At 55.3% G+C, this 15,893-nt stretch overlaps 1 protein-coding gene across 1 annotated transcript in view; it reads right to left on the bottom strand.

Moving 5' to 3' along the window:
* Positions 1-264: 264 nt before the first annotated feature.
* LOC117973539 (mitogen-activated protein kinase 11-like) overlaps positions 265-15,893 on the bottom strand; it is a 30,791-nt gene continuing 15,162 nt past the window's right edge. The window contains exons 7-12 of the mRNA XM_034926354.2: positions 15,695-15,809; positions 15,407-15,478; positions 14,412-14,491; positions 11,550-11,628; positions 11,080-11,253; positions 265-5,052 (exon numbers count right to left, since the gene is read on the bottom strand). Of these exons, the coding sequence (XP_034782245.2) occupies positions 4,979-5,052; positions 11,080-11,253; positions 11,550-11,628; positions 14,412-14,491; positions 15,407-15,478; positions 15,695-15,809 (594 nt within the window). The 3' untranslated portion in view covers positions 265-4,978. The remainder of the gene's footprint in view (positions 5,053-11,079; positions 11,254-11,549; positions 11,629-14,411; positions 14,492-15,406; positions 15,479-15,694; positions 15,810-15,893) is intronic.

The following is a 15,893-nucleotide window of genomic DNA, read 5'->3' as shown; positions in this document are numbered from 1 at the left end:
GTTTGAAACCCAGCCCTCAGCTCCTCACAGTGCAGAAAGCTAATGAAACACTTGTGCACCTCTCCAGGGCTGTTTGAAACCCAGCCCTCAGCTCCTCACAGTGCAGAAAGCTAATGAAACACTCCTGCACCTCTCCAGGGCTGTTTGAAACCCAGCCCACAGCTCCTCACAGTGCAGAAAGCTAATGAAACACTCCTGCACCTCTCCAGGGCTGTTTGAAACCCAGCCCTCAGCTCCTCACAGTGCAGAAAGATAATGAAACACTCGTGCACCTCTCCAGGGCTGTTTGAAACCCAGCCCTCAGCTCCTCGCAGTGCAGAAAGCTAATGAAACACTCGTGCACCTCTCCAGGGCTGTTTGAAACCCAGCCCTCAGCTCCTCACAGTGCAGAAAGCTAATGAAACACTCCTGCACCTCTCCAGGGCTGTTTGAAACCCAGCCCTCAGCTCCTCACAGTGCAGAAAGCTAATGAAACACTCCTGCACCTCTCCAGGGCTGTTTGAAACCCAGCCCTCAGCTCCTCACAGTGCAGAAAGCTAATGAAACACTCGTGCACCTCTCCAGGGCTGTTTGAAACCCAGCCCTCAGCTCCTCACAGTGCAGAAAGCTAATGAAACACTCCTGCACCTCTCCAGGGCTGTTTGAAACCCAGCCCTCAGCTCCTCACAGTGCAGAAAGCTAATGAAACACTCCTGCACCTCTCCAGGGCTGTTTGAAACCCAGCCCTCAGCTCCTCACAGTGCAGAAAGCTAATGAAACACTCCTGCACCTCTCCAGGGCTGTTTGAAACCCAGCCCTCAGCTCCTCACAGTGCAGAAAGCTAATGAAACACCTGTGCACCTCTCCAGGGCTGTTTGAAACCCAGCCCTCAGCTCCTCACAGTGCAGAAAGCTAATGAAACACTCGTGCACCTCTCCAGGGCTGTTTGAAACCCAGCCCTCAGCTCCTCACAGTGCAGAAAGCTAATGAAACACTCGTGCACCTCTCCAGGGCTGTTTGAAACCCAGCCCTCAGCTCCTCACAGTGCAGAAAGCTAATGAAACACTCGTGCACCTCTCCAGGGCTGTTTGAAACCCAGCCCTCAGCTCCTCACAGTGCAGAAAGCTAATGAAACACTCGTGCACCTCTCCAGGGCTGTTTGAAACCCAGCCCTCAGCTCCTCACAGTGCAGAAAGCTAATGAAACACTCGTGCACCTCTCCAGGGCTGTTTGAAACCCAGCCCTCAGCTCCTCACAGTGCAGAAAGCTAATGAAACACTCGTGCACCTCTCCAGGGCTGTTTGAAACCCAGCCCTCAGCTCCTCACAGTGCAGAAAGCTAATGAAACACTCGTGCACCTCTCCAGGGCTGTTTGAAACCCAGCCCTCAGCTCCTCACAGTGCAGAAAGCTAATGAAACACTCGTGCACCTCTCCAGGGCTGTTTGAAACCCAGCCCTCAGCTCCTCACAGTGCAGAAAGCTAATGAAACACTCGTGCACCTCTCCAGGGCTGTTTGAAACCCAGCCCTCAGCTCCTCACAGTGCAGAAAGCTAATGAAACACTCCTGCACCTCTCCAGGGCTGTTTGAAACCCAGCCCTCAGCTCCTCACAGTGCAGAAAGCTAATGAAACACTCCTGCACCTCTCCAGGGCTGTTTGAAACCCAGCCCTCAGCTCCTCACAGTGCAGAAAGCTAATGAAACACTCGTGCACCTCTCCAGGGCTGTTTGAAACCCAGCCCTCAGCTCCTCACAGTGCAGAAAGCTAATGAAACACTCGTGCACCTCTCCAGGGCTGTTTGAAACCCAGCCCTCAGCTCCTCACAGTGCAGAAAGCTAATGAAACACTCGTGCACCTCTCCAGGGCTGTTTGAAACCCAGCCCTCAGCTCCTCACAGTGCAGAAAGCTAATGAAACACTCGTGCACCTCTCCAGGGCTGTTTGAAACCCAGCCCTCAGCTCCTCACAGTGCAGAAAGCTAATGAAACACTCGTGCACCTCTCCAGGGCTGTTTGAAACCCAGCCCTCAGCTCCTCACAGTGCAGAAAGCTAATGAAACACTCGTGCACCTCTCCAGGGCTGTTTGAAACCCAGCCCTCAGCTCCTCACAGTGCAGAAAGCTAATGAAACACTCGTGCACCTCTCCAGGGCTGTTTGAAACCCAGCCCTCAGCTCCTCACAGTGCAGAAAGCTAATGAAACACTCCTGCACCTCTCCAGGGCTGTTTGAAACCCAGCCCTCAGCTCCTCACAGTGCAGAAAGCTAATGAAACACTCCTGCACCTCTCCAGGGCTGTTTGAAACCCAGCCCTCAGCTCCTCACAGTGCAGAAAGCTAATGAAACACTCCTGCACCTCTCCAGGGCTGTTTGAAACCCAGCCCTCAGCTCCTCACAGTGCAGAAAGCTAATGAAACACTCGTGCACCTCTCCAGGGCTGTTTGAAACCCAGCCCTCAGCTCCTCACAGTGCAGAAAGCTAATGAAACACTCCTGCACCTCTCCAGGGCTGTTTGAAACCCAGCCCTCAGCTCCTCACAGTGCAGAAAGCTAATGAAACACTCCTGCACCTCTCCAGGGCTGTTTGAAACCCAGCCCTCAGCTCCTCACAGTGCAGAAAGCTAATGAAACACTCCTGCACCTCTCCAGGGCTGTTTGAAACCCAGCCCTCAGCTCCTCACAGTGCAGAAAGCTAATGAAACACCTGTGCACCTCTCCAGGGCTGTTTGAAACCCAGGGGCTCACAGTCTGCTGCTTCAAGGCACCGGTATTTAAAAACTACACAAAATGAACGCAGCGCTGACCAGCACATTGAGACATAAGAATATCCATGTCACATGAGAGACTGTTAAAGGATGAGACTGTACAAGTGCAGGCTTCCTTCCATAGATCCAGTCTGTACAGTACAGGTCCTGTAGAGTGGATTCCACAGACTCAGAGCTCAGTCTGTACAGTACAGGTCCTGTAGAGTGGATTCCACAGACTCCGAGCCCAGCCTGTACAGTACAGGTTGTAGAGTGGATTCCACAGACTCAGAGCCCAGCCTGTATAGTACAGGTTGTAGAGTGGATTCCACAGACTCAGAGCCCAGCCTGTACAGTACAGGTTGTAGAGTGGATTCCACAGACTCAGAGCCCAGCCTGTACAGTACAGGTCCTGTAGAGTGGATTCCACAGACTCAGAGCCCAATCTGTACAGTACAGGTTGTAGAGTGGATTCCACAGACTCAGAGCCCAGCCTGTACAGTACAGGTCCTGTAGAGTGGATTCCACAGACTCAGAGCCCAGCCTGTACAGTACAGGTCCTGTAGAGTGGATTCCACAGACTCAGAGCCCAGTCTGTACAGTACAGGTCCTGTAGAGTGGATTCCACAGACTCAGAGCCCAGTCTGGCTGTTTATTCTCTCAACAGACAATTTAACCCCTGCATGCCTGACTCAAACAATTCCAACCTGCTCCGTTCACGTGGAAGACATTTCCACAATACATTCAGAATGGCGACATAGTGAAATATAACCGCATCATATTGGAATATGTTAGTCTTGCAGAGTATATTCCAAACTATATTTTTTAAATACTTTAATAAGTTTTTGCCACTTAATTCATTGTCACATATTCAGAATCAGATTTGTGAGGCACAATACATTATACTGCCATGTGGGGACTGTGTGCCGTGACAACTTGAGCTGCAGACAGACAGGCAGACAGACAGACAAACAAACAGACAGACACACACACAGACAGACAGACAGACAGACACACAGGCAGACAGACAGACAGACAGACAAAAAGACAGACAGACAGACAGAGACAGACAGACAGACAGGCAGACACACAGACACAAGCAGGCAGGCAGACAGACAGACAGACAGACAGGCAGACAAACAGACAAACAAACAGACAGACACAGACAGGCAGGCAGGCAGGCAGGCAGGCAGGCAGACAGACAGACAGACAGACACACAGGCAGGCAGACACACAGACAGGCAGACAGACAGACAGACACACAGACAGGCAGGCAGACAGACAGACAGACAGACAGACAGGCAGGCAGGCAGACAGACAGACAGACAGGCAGACAGGCAGACAGACAGGCAGACAGGCAGCGATGTCAAGCTCTGTAGTGTCCAGTCCAGTACAGCATGAGGCAGGGCCACCACACCTGCAGGGAGCTGCTGTACAAACTGGAGGAGACAGATTTACTATCGCTTCTCCCCAGGACAAAACAAACACACAGTATCAATGCTATCAAAAACTAGTAAAGCCAGCTGTATGTTTGCACGTGTCCTTCATTTAAACACAGTCACAGGCCCAGAGAGATCCCCGCTGCCACTCGGCTTGAGTCCCGTCTCCGGCGCGCGCAGGGACTGTCTCTCTTCATCAGCAGCACAGCAGGGGCGGGCTGGTGGTGAAGAATGAAGGCAGCCAGCCAGCAGTACAAGGACTGCACAGGTAGGAAGTATCGAGCCGGTATTTCTACTTCCAGGATTAGGAACAGGCCTTCTTTTCTTTTTTTGTAAACAGAGGGTGGGGGGGGGGGGGGGCAGGAGAGAAACTTGTGCCCTAAACTATAACTGCAACTGAGAACAGACTGACAGACAATATGAGACACTATCCCTCTAACCCAGAACACTGACACTCAGAAACAGCCCCCTCCACACTCTCTTAGCTGGATCCGATCCCTCTAACCCAGAACACTGACACTAAGAAACAGCCCCCTCCACACCCTCTTAGCTGGATCCGATCCCTCTAACACAGAACACTGACACTCAGAAACAGCCCCCTCCACACCCTCCACACCTAACAATAATACCCCCCCACACCAACAGACCTGAATCTACACCCTCCCCGTGCAGACACACACACACACACCCTAACCTGACACTATCCTCTCTAACCTCTCTCCTCCCTATGTGCACACACACACACACCCTAACCTTGCTCTCCTCTCCTCCCTCGCTCTCCTCTCCTCCCCTCTCGCTCACACTCTCTCCAGTTTCTGGTCTCAATGCTCGATCTGCAGACCCTCCTTTTTGCTGCTTGGTGGTTTGAAGCTGTTCATCTCCTGAAATGTGAGCTCTGTGGGGAGAGAGAGAATCACGTGAGGGGGCGGGAGCTCTGTGTGGAGAGAGAGAATCACGTGAGGGGGAGGGAGCTCTGTGTGGAGAGAGAGAATCACGTGAGGGAGCGGGAGCTCTGTGTGGAGAGAGAGAATCACGTGAGGGAGAGGGAGCTCTGTGTGGAGAGAGAGAATCACGTGAGGGGGAGGGAGCTCTGTGTGGAGAGAATCACGTGAGGGGTCGGGAGCTCTGTGTGGAGAGAATCACGTGAGGGGGCGGGAGCTCTGTGTGGAGAGAGAGAGAATCACGTGAGGGAGCGGGAGCTCTGTGTGGAGAGAGAGAATCACGTGAGGGGGAGGGAGCTCTGTGTGGAGAGAATCACGTGAGGGAGAGGGAGCTCTGTGTGGAGAGAGAGAATCACGTGAGGGGGAGGGAGCTCTGTGTGGAGAGAATCACGTGAGGGGGAGGGAGCTCTGTGTGGAGAGAATCACGTGAGGGAGCGGGAGCTCTGTGTGGAGAGAGAGAATCACGTGAGGGGGAGGGAGCTCTGTGTGGAGAGAATCACGTGAGGGGGCGGGAGCTCTGTGTGGAGAGAATCACGTGAGGGGGAGGGAGCTCTGTGTGGAGAGAGAGAGAATCACGTGAGGGGGCGGGAGCTCTGTGTGGAGAGAATCACGTGAGGGAGAGGGAGCTCTGTGTGGAGAGAGAGAATCACGTGAGGGGTCGGGAGCTCTGTGTGGAGAGAGAGAATCACGTGAGGGGGAGGGAGCTCTGTGTGGAGAGAATCACGTGAGGGGGCGGGAGCTCTGTGTGGAGAGAATCACGTGAGGGAGAGGGAGCTCTGTGTGGAGAGAATCACGTGAGGGGGAGGGAGCTCTGTGTGGAGAGAATCACGTGAGGGGGCGGGAGCTCTGTGTGGAGAGAATCACGTGAGGGAGAGGGAGCTCTGTGTGGAGAGAGAGAATCACGTGAGGGAGAGGGAGCTCTGTGTGGAGAGAATCACGTGAGGGGGCGGGATCTCTGTGTGGAGAGAATCACGTGAGGGGGCGGGAGCTCTGTGTGGAGAGAGAGAATCACGTGAGGGGGAGGGAGCTCTGTGTGGAGAGAGAGAGAATCACGTGAGGGGGCGGGAGCTCTGTGTGGAGAGAGAGAATCACGTGAGGGAGAGGGAGCTCTGTGTGGAGAGAGAGAATCACGTGAGGGAGCGGGAGCTCTGTGTGGAGAGAGAGAATCACGTGAGGGGGAGGGAGCTCTGTGTGGAGAGAGAGAATCACGTGAGGGAGCGGGAGCTCTGTGTGGAGAGAGAGAATCACGTGAGGGGTCGGGAGCTCTGTGTGGAGAGAATCACGTGAGGGAGCGGGAGCTCTGTGTGGAGAGAGAGAATCACGTGAGGGAGAGGGAGCTCTGTGTGGAGAGAGAGAATCACGTGAGGGGGAGGGAGCTCTGTGTGGAGAGAATCACGTGAGGGGTCGGGAGCTCTGTGTGGAGAGAATCACGTGAGGGGGCGGGAGCTCTGTGTGGAGAGAGAGAGAATCACGTGAGGGAGAGGGAGCTCTGTGTGGAGAGAGAGAATCACGTGAGGGGGAGGGAGCTCTGTGTGGAGAGAATCACGTGAGGGAGAGGGAGCTCTGTGTGGAGAGAGAGAATCACGTGAGGGGGAGGGAGCTCTGTGTGGAGAGAATCACGTGAGGGGGAGGGAGCTCTGTGTGGAGAGAATCACGTGAGGGAGCGGGAGCTCTGTGTGGAGAGAGAGAATCACGTGAGGGGGAGGGAGCTCTGTGTGGAGAGAATCACGTGAGGGGGCGGGAGCTCTGTGTGGAGAGAATCACGTGAGGGGGAGGGAGCTCTGTGTGGAGAGAGAGAGAATCACGTGAGGGGGCGGGAGCTCTGTGTGGAGAGAATCACGTGAGGGAGAGGGAGCTCTGTGTGGAGAGAGAGAATCACGTGAGGGGTCGGGAGCTCTGTGTGGAGAGAGAGAATCACGTGAGGGGGAGGGAGCTCTGTGTGGAGAGAATCACGTGAGGGGGCGGGAGCTCTGTGTGGAGAGAATCACGTGAGGGAGAGGGAGCTCTGTGTGGAGAGAATCACGTGAGGGGGAGGGAGCTCTGTGTGGAGAGAATCACGTGAGGGGGCGGGAGCTCTGTGTGGAGAGAATCACGTGAGGGAGAGGGAGCTCTGTGTGGAGAGAGAGAATCACGTGAGGGAGAGGGAGCTCTGTGTGGAGAGAATCACGTGAGGGGGAGGGAGCTCTGTGTGGAGAGAATCACGTGAGGGGGCGGGAGCTCTGTGTGGAGAGAGAGAATCACGTGAGGGGGAGGGAGCTCTGTGTGGAGAGAGAGAGAATCACGTGAGGGGGCGGGAGCTCTGTGTGGAGAGAGAGAATCACGTGAGGGAGAGGGAGCTCTGTGTGGAGAGAATCACGTGAGGGGGAGGGAGCTCTGTGTGGAGAGAGAGAATCACGTGAGGGGGAGGGAGCTCTGTGTGGAGAGAATCACGTGAGGGGGAGGGAGCTCTGTGTGGAGAGAGAGAGAATCACGTGAGGGAGAGGGAGCTCTGTGTGGAGAGAATCACGTGAGGGGGCGGGAGCTCTGTGTGGAGAGAATCACGTGAGGGAGAGGGAGCTCTGTGTGGAGAGAATCACGTGAGGGGGAGGGAGCTCTGTGTGGAGAGAGAGAATCACGTGAGGGGGAGGGAGCTCTGTGTGGAGAGAATCACGTGAGGGGGAGGGAGCTCTGTGTGGAGAGAGAGAATCATGTGAGGGGGAGGGAGCTCTGTGTGGAGAGAATCACGTGAGGGAGAGGGAGCTCTGTGTGGAGAGAGAGAATCACGTGAGGGAGAGGGAGCTCTGTGTGGAGAGAATCACGTGAGGGGGCGGGAGCTCTGTGTGGAGAGAATCACGTGAGGGAGAGGGAGCTCTGTGTGGAGAGAATCACGTGAGGGAGCGGGAGCTCTGTGTGGAGAGAGAGAATCACGTGAGGGGGAGGGAGCTCTGTGTGGAGAGAATCACGTGAGGGGGAGGGAGCTCTGTGTGGAGAGAATCACGTGAGGGGGAGGGAGCTCTGTGTGGAGAGAGAGAATCACGTGAGGGAGCGGGAGCTCTGTGTGGAGAGAGAGAATCACGTGAGGGAGCGGGAGCTCTGTGAGGAGAGAGAGAATCACGTGAGGGAGAGGGAGCTCTGTGTGGAGAGAATCACGTGAGGGAGCGGGAGCTCTGTGTGGAGAGAATCACGTGAGGGGGCGGGAGCTCTGTGTGGAGAGAGAGAATCACGTGAGGGGGCGGGAGCTCTGTGTGGAGAGAATCACGTGAGGGGGAGGGAGCTCTGTGTGGAGAGAATCACGTGAGGGAGAGGGAGCTCTGTGTGGAGAGAGAGAATCACGTGAGGGAGAGGGAGCTCTGTGTGGAGAGAGAGAATCACGTGAGGGGGCGGGAGCTCTGTGTGGAGAGAATCACGTGAGGGAGAGGGAGCTCTGTGTGGAGAGAATCACGTGAGGGGGCAGGAGCTCTGTGTGGAGAGAGAAAATCAGGTGAGGGGGCGGGAGCTCTGTGAGGAGAGAGAGAATCACGTGAGGGAGCGGGAGCTCTGTGTGGAGAGAATCACGTGAGGGAGAGGGAGCTCTGTGTGGAGAGAATCACGTGAGGGGGCGGGAGCTCTGTGTGGAGAGAGAGAATCACGTGAGGGGGCGGGAGCTCTGTGTGGAGAGAGAGAATCACGTGAGGGAGCGGGAGCTCTGTGTGGAGAGAATCACGTGAGGGGGCGGGAGCTCTGTGTGGAGAGAGAGAATCACGTGAGGGGGCGGGAGCTCTGTGTGGAGAGAGAGAATCACGTGAGGGAGCGGGAGCTCTGTGTGGAGAGAATCACGTGAGGGAGAGGGAGCTCTGTGTGGAGAGAATCACGTGAGGGGGCGGGAGCTCTGTGTGGAGAGAATCACGTGAGGGAGAGGGAGCTCTGTGTGGAGAGAATCACGTGAGGGAGCGGGAGCTCTGTGTGGAGAGAGAGAATCACGTGAGGGAGCGGGAGCTCTGTGTGGAGAGAATCACGTGAGGGGGCGGGAGCTCTGTGTGGAGAGAATCACGTGAGGGAGCGGGAGCTCTGTGTGGAGAGAATCATGTGAGGGAGAGGGAGCTCTGTGTGGAGAGAATCACGTGAGGGAGAGGGAGCTCTGTGAGGAGAGAGAGAATCACGTGAGGGAGCGGGAGCTCTGTGTGGAGAGAATCACGTGAGGGAGAGGGAGCTCTGTGTGGAGAGAATCACGTGAGGGAGCGGGAGCTCTGTGGAGAGAGAGAGAATCACGTGAGGGGGCGGGAGCTCTGTGTGGAGAGAATCACGTGAGGGGGCGGGAGCTCTGTGAGGAGAGAGAGAATCACGTGAGGGAGCGGGAGCTCTGTGTGGAGAGAATCACGTGAGGGGGCGGGAGCTCTGTGTGGAGAGAATCACGTGAGGGGGCGGGAGCTCTGTGTGGAGAGAATCACGTGAGGGGGCGGGAGCTCTGTGTGGAGAGAGAGAGAATCACGTGAGGGGGCGGGAGCTCTGTGTGGAGAGAGAGAATCACGTGAGGGAGCGGGAGCTCTGTGAGGAGAGAGAGAATCACGTGAGGGGGCGGGAGCTCTGTGTGGAGAGAGAGAATCACGTGAGGGGGCGGGAGCTCTGTGTGGAGAGAGAGAATCACGTGAGGGGGAGGGAGCTCTGTGAGGAGAGAGAGAATCACGTGAGGGCGAGGGAGCTCTGTGTGGAGAGAATCACGTGAGGGGGAGGGAGCTCTGTGTGGAGAGAATCACGTGAGGGGGAGGGAGCTCTGTGTGGAGAGAATCACGTGAGGGAGCGGGAGCTCTGTGTGGAGAGAATCACGTGAGGGAGCGGGAGCTCTGTGTGGAGAGAGAGAATCACGTGAGGGAGCGGGAGCTCTGTGTGGAGAGAATCACGTGAGGGGGAGGGAGCTCTGTGTGGAGAGAATCACGTGAGGGAGCGGGAGCTCTGTGTGGAGAGAATCACGTGAGGGGGCGGGAGCTCTGTGTGGAGAGAATCACGTGAGGGGGAGGGAGCTCTGTGTGGAGAGAATCACGTGAGGGGGAGGGAGCTCTGTGTGGAGAGAATCACGTGAGGGAGCGGGAGCTCTGTGTGGAGAGAATCACGTGAGGGGGCGGGAGCTCTGTGTGGAGAGAATCACGTGAGGGAGAGGGAGCTCTGTGTGGAGAGAGAGAATCACGTGAGGGGGAGGGAGCTCTGTGTGGAGAGAATCACGTGAGGGAGCGGGAGCTCTGTGTGGAGAGAATCACGTGAGGGGGCGGGAGCTCTGTGTGGAGAGAATCACGTGAGGGAGCGGGAGCTCTGTGTGGAGAGAGAGAATCACGTGAGGGAGCGGGAGCTCTGTGTGGAGAGAATCACGTGAGGGGGCGGGAGCTCTGTGTGGAGAGAATCACGTGAGGGAGCGGGAGCTCTGTGTGGAAAGAATGACGTGAGGGAGCTGTGAGATATGAAGCTGGCCGTGTTTCCACACAGACATGTCTTTCAGGTTAGGAGTGGAGGGGAGCTGTGAGATATGAAGCTGGCCATGTTTCCACACAGACATGTCTTTCAGCTGTTTGGATTTCTGCTGTATAGTGTGGCACACAAACACAACTCAACCTCCTCCCAATAGTGACACACCTGTGAACCTGCCACACCCATCACCACGGCAACCAGGGCAGGTGCAGGGCTGGGCAGGGCAGGGAGGCTGAGTTTTAGCAGAAGCCCAGTTAGACACAAGATGCACCATCATCTCTGCAGGCTGGCATGAGAATCGAGGGGGAAGTGAGGTGAGGCTGGGGAGGGGAGGGGAGGTGAGGGGAGGGGTGGTGAGCAGGCTGGTTATAGCGGATAGGAAATCAGCTGTTTCTCTCCAGAGCAATGTGAAGGCACCGGCTCAGGGGGTGATGAGCAGGCTGGTTATAGCGGATAGGAAATCAGCTGTTTCTCTCCAGAGCAATGTGAAGGCACCTGCTCAGGGGGTGATGAAGGCTGGAAATCAGACCCTTTGCAAAGAGCACACGTGAAATTTGCTCCCTCACCTTTCCACTCCTCCAGGGTGCGCTGCTTGCTCTCCAAGGTCTCGTCGTAGGGCTCTGCCTCGGGCTCGTCGTCCGGGTCGTGATACTGAGAGAAGTACGGATGAGAGAGCGCCTCGGCAGCCGCCACGCGCCCGTCACAGTCCAGAACCAGCATGCGCTTCAGCAAGTCTACAGCTAAACACAGAGAATCAGATACACACACACAGAGACACACACAGGAACCTAATGAGATCACACACGCACGCACGCACGCACGCACGCACGCACACAGGAACCTAATGAGATCACACACGCGATCACACACGCACGCACGCACGCACGCACGCACACAGAGACACACACAGGAACCTAATGAGATCACACACACGCACTCACGCACGCACGCACGCACGCGCACGCACACACACGCACACACACACACACACTCAGAGACACACACACACACACACACCACCACCCCAGCCTCTTACCCAGAGGGTTGGCTCCCCTGAACATCTCCTCCAGGTCCTGCTGGGGCATGTAGGGCAGTGACTCGATGTACTTCCTGGCCTGCAAAAAGAGAGGCAGGAGAGTTGCTGTCGGGGGGGGGGGGGCTTCTGGACAAAGCAGCCGGGTCAGACAAACCCAGACAAACCAGACAAATCCAGGCAAACCAGGCAACCCCAGACAACCCAGACAACCCAGACAAACCCAGACAAACCCAGACAAACCAGACAACCCCAGACAAAACCAGGCAACCCAGACAACCCCAGGCAACCCCAGACAACCCCAGACAAATTAGACAACCCTAGATGGATTAGGGAGTGGTTAACAGGTAGAAAACAGAAAGTACTGATTAGAGGAGAAACCTCAAAATGGAGTGAGGTAACCAGTGGTGTACCACAGGGATCAGTATTAGGTCCTCTGCTATTCCTAATCTACATTAATGATTTAGACTCTGATATAGTAAGCAAACTCGTTAAATTTGCAGACGACACAAAAATAGGAGGAGTGGCAGACACTGTTGAAGCAGCAAAGGTCATTCAAAATGATCTAGACAGCATTCAAAATTGGGCAGACACATGGCAAATGAAATTTAATAGAGAAAAGTGTAAAGTATTGCATGCGGGCAATAAAAATGTGCATTATAAATATCAGATGGGAGATAGTGAAATTGAAGAAGGGAACTATGAAAAAGACCTAGGAGTTTATGTTGACTCAGAAATGTCTTCATCTAGACAATGTGGGGAAGCTATAAAAAAGGCTAACAAGATGCTTGGATATATTGTGAGAAGTGTTGAATTTAAATCAAGGGAAGTAATGTTAAAACTCTACAATGCATTAGTAAGACCTCACCTAGAATATTGTGTTCAGTTCTGGTCACCTCGTTACAAAAAGGATATTGCTGCTCTAGAAAGAGTGCAAAGAAGAGCGACCAGAATTATCCCGGGTTTAAAAGGCATGTCGTATGCAGACAGGCTAAAAGAATTGAATCTATTCAGTCTTGAACAAAGAAGACTACGCGGCGATCTGATTCAAACATTCAAAATCCTAAAAGGTATAGACAATGTCAACCCGGGGGACTTCTTTGACGTGAAAAAAGAAAAAAGGACCAGGGGTCATAAATGGAGATTAGATAAAGGGGCATTCAGAACAGAAAATAGGAGGCACTTTTTTACACAGAGAATTGTGAGGGTCTGGAACCAACTCCCCAGTAATGTTGTTGAAGCTGACACCCTGGGATCCTTCAAGAAGCTGCTTGATGAGATTCTGGGATCAATAAGCTACTAACAACCAAACAAGCAAGATGGGCTGAATGGCCTCCTCTCGTTTGTAAACTTTCTTATGTTCTTATGTTCTTATAACCCCAGGCAAACCAGACAAACCCCAGACAAACCCAGACAAACCCAGGCAAACCAGACAACCCCAGACAAACCAGACAAACCCAGACAAACCAGACAAACCCAGACAAAACCAGGCAACCCAGACAAACCCAGACAAACCCAGACAAACCCAGGCAAACCAGACAACCCCAGACAAACCCAGACAACCCCAGACAAATCAGACAAACCCAAACAAATCCAGACAAACCCAGACAAACTCCCTGAGCAGCACAGCCTCCCCTCTCTGATCCCGATCATACCTTGGAGGGGAGGGGAGTGTGCTGAGAGATGGGGTGCTGCTGGGAGATGGGTGCTGAGATGGGAGATGGGTGGTGGGAGGCAGTGGTGGGTGGTGGGAGGCAGGGTGCAGGGTGCTGGGAGATGGGTGCAGGGAGATGGGAGACGGCTGCAGGGAGACAGGCGCAGGGTGCTGGGAAATGGCTGCAGGGAGACGGGCGCAGAGTGCTGAGACGGTTGCAGGGAGACGGGTGCAGGGAGATGGGAGACGGGCGCAGGGAGACAGGTGCAGGGTGCTGGGAGACGGTTGCAGGGAGACGGGCGCAGAGTGCTGAGACGGTCGCAGGGAGACGGGTGCAGGGAGATGGGAGACGGGCGCAGGGAGACAGGCGCAGGGTGCTGGGAGACAGTTGCAGGGAGACGGGCGCAGAGTGCTGAGACGGTCGCAGGGAGACGGGTGCAGGGAGATGGGAGACGGGCGCAGGGAGACAGGCGCAGGGTGCTGGGAGACGGTTGCAGGGAGACAGGCGCAGGGAGATGGGAGACGGGCGCAGGGAGACGGGCGCAGGGTGTTGGGAGACGGCTGCAGGGAGACAGGCGCAGGGTGCAGGGAGACGGGTGCAGGGTGCTGGGAGATGGCTGCAGGGTGCTGGGAGACGGCTGCAGGGTGCTGGGAGACGGTTGCAGGGAGACGGTTGCAGGGAGACGGTTGCAGGGAGACAGGCGCAGGGTGCTGGGAGACGGCTGCAGGGAGATGGGCGCAGGGTGATGGGAGACGGGCGCAGGGTGTTGGGAGACGGCTGCAGGGAGACAGGCGCAGGGTGCTGGGAGACAGCTGCAGGGAGACGGGCGCAGGGTGCAGGGAGACGGGTGCAGGGTGCTGGGAGATGGCTGCAGGATGCTGGGAGACGGCTGCAGGGTGCTGGGAGACAGCGTGCAGGGTGCTGGGAGACGGTTGCAGGGAGACGGTTGCAGGGAGACAGGCGCAGGGTGCTGGGAGACGGCTGCAGGGAGACGGTTGCAGGGAGACAGGCGCAGGGTGCTGGGAGACGGCTGCAGGGAGATGGGCGCAGGGTGATGGGAGACGGGCGCAGGGTGTTGGGAGACGGCTGCAGGGAGACAGGCGCAGGGTGCTGGGAGACGGCTGCAGGGAGATGGGCGCAGGGTGCTGGGAGACAGCTGCAGGGAGACGGGAGGTGCTTGTTTAGAGGCAGCAGCAGCAGCTCGACTCACGTGTTCAGAGGAAATTTTCTTGAGCAGATCTGGACTCGGCGTCCCCACCACCTCCATTATCCTCTTCAACTGGTCGATGTCTGCAGAGAGGAGGAGTCAAGGAGCCAAGGAGCCCCAGACACACACTGCACTCTCCAGCCCATGACATGATTTTATAAATCCTACTGCTCAGCGGTCAAGCACGTCCACTCACTGTGTGGAGCTCACAGTGCAGTTCTGAAAGAAGCATGCGTTCAAGCTAGCCTGCATTTTCACATCAAAAAATATCTGCTGCCATACAGGCTTGAAAAAAAGCTCTCAGTTTGCAAGCCTGGTCTGTTACACTTCCAAGCATGTAATTGGCTGCAAATCATGCCAGTCATTAGGGGAAGCAGCCGGTTGGCTGATGAGGTTATGACAGGAAAGAAGTGTGAGAGAGACGGTGCGGAAGGATACAATGAGAGAGACAGTGTGAGAGAGAGACGGGAGGAAACAGTGAGAGAGAGACAGTGAGAGAGAGACAGTGAGAGAGAGACAGTGTGAGAGAGAGACGGGAGGAAACAGTGACAGAGAGACAGAGAGAGAGACGGGGCAGAGAGACAGTGTGAGAGAGAGACGGGAAGTAACAGTGAGAGAGACACAGTGAGAGAGAGAGACAGTGTGAGAGAGACAGTGCGGAAGGATACAGTGAGAGAGACAGTGAGAGAGAGAGACGGGAAGTAACAGTGAGAGAGAGACAGTGAGAGAGAGAGACAGTGTGAGAGAGAGACGGGATGAAACAGTGACAGAGAGACAGAGAGAGAGACGGGGCAGAGAGACAGTGTGAGAGAGAGACGGGAGGAAACAGTGACAGAGAGACAGAGAGAGACGGGGCAGAGAGACAGTGTGAGAGAGAGACGGGAGGAAACAGTGACAGAGAGACAGAGAGAGAGACGGGGCAGAGAGACAGTGTGTGAGAGAGAGACGGGAGGAAACAGTGACAGAGAGACAGAGAGAGAGACGGGGCAGAAGGATACAGTCATTTCCTGGAAACAGTGCCTTCCCCTTCAGCAGCTCCGCCATGATGCAGCCCACAGACCAGATATCCACTGGGGAAGGAAGGATTCACATCAGAATCTCTGCAGCCACAACAGCAAGACTGAGCAGCCTCAGAGAGAACAACACTACCATCTAGTGCCATTCTGGAGAATGACAGCCTATCCAAAAATATCCTTGATGCATTTCTCAACAGACTTAAAAAAAAAACGAAAATCACAGGTTCAAATCAAAGGGAGGTGAGGGGAGAGCTGTGTCTGCGTCTCTACCGGTCTGGTTATAGTGCATCCAGTTGAGCATGATCTCCGGGGCCCGGTACCACCGCGTCGCCACGTAGCCTGTCATCTCATCGTCCGTCTGCCGAGCCAGACCGAAGTCGAGGATCTGTGGAGAGGAGAGAGCAGTGAGACCTGGACCAGGAGCCCTGCAGAGATCACAATGCAGAACCTGCAGACTGAGCACAGAGCT

The sequence above is a fragment of the Acipenser ruthenus genome, chromosome 14 (genome assembly GCF_902713425.1).
Source record: "Acipenser ruthenus chromosome 14, fAciRut3.2 maternal haplotype, whole genome shotgun sequence".
Taxonomy (NCBI): domain Eukaryota; kingdom Metazoa; phylum Chordata; class Actinopteri; order Acipenseriformes; family Acipenseridae; genus Acipenser; species Acipenser ruthenus.
Note: the sequence above shows the minus strand (reverse complement) of the source record. Positions and strands in the feature narration are given on the sequence as shown.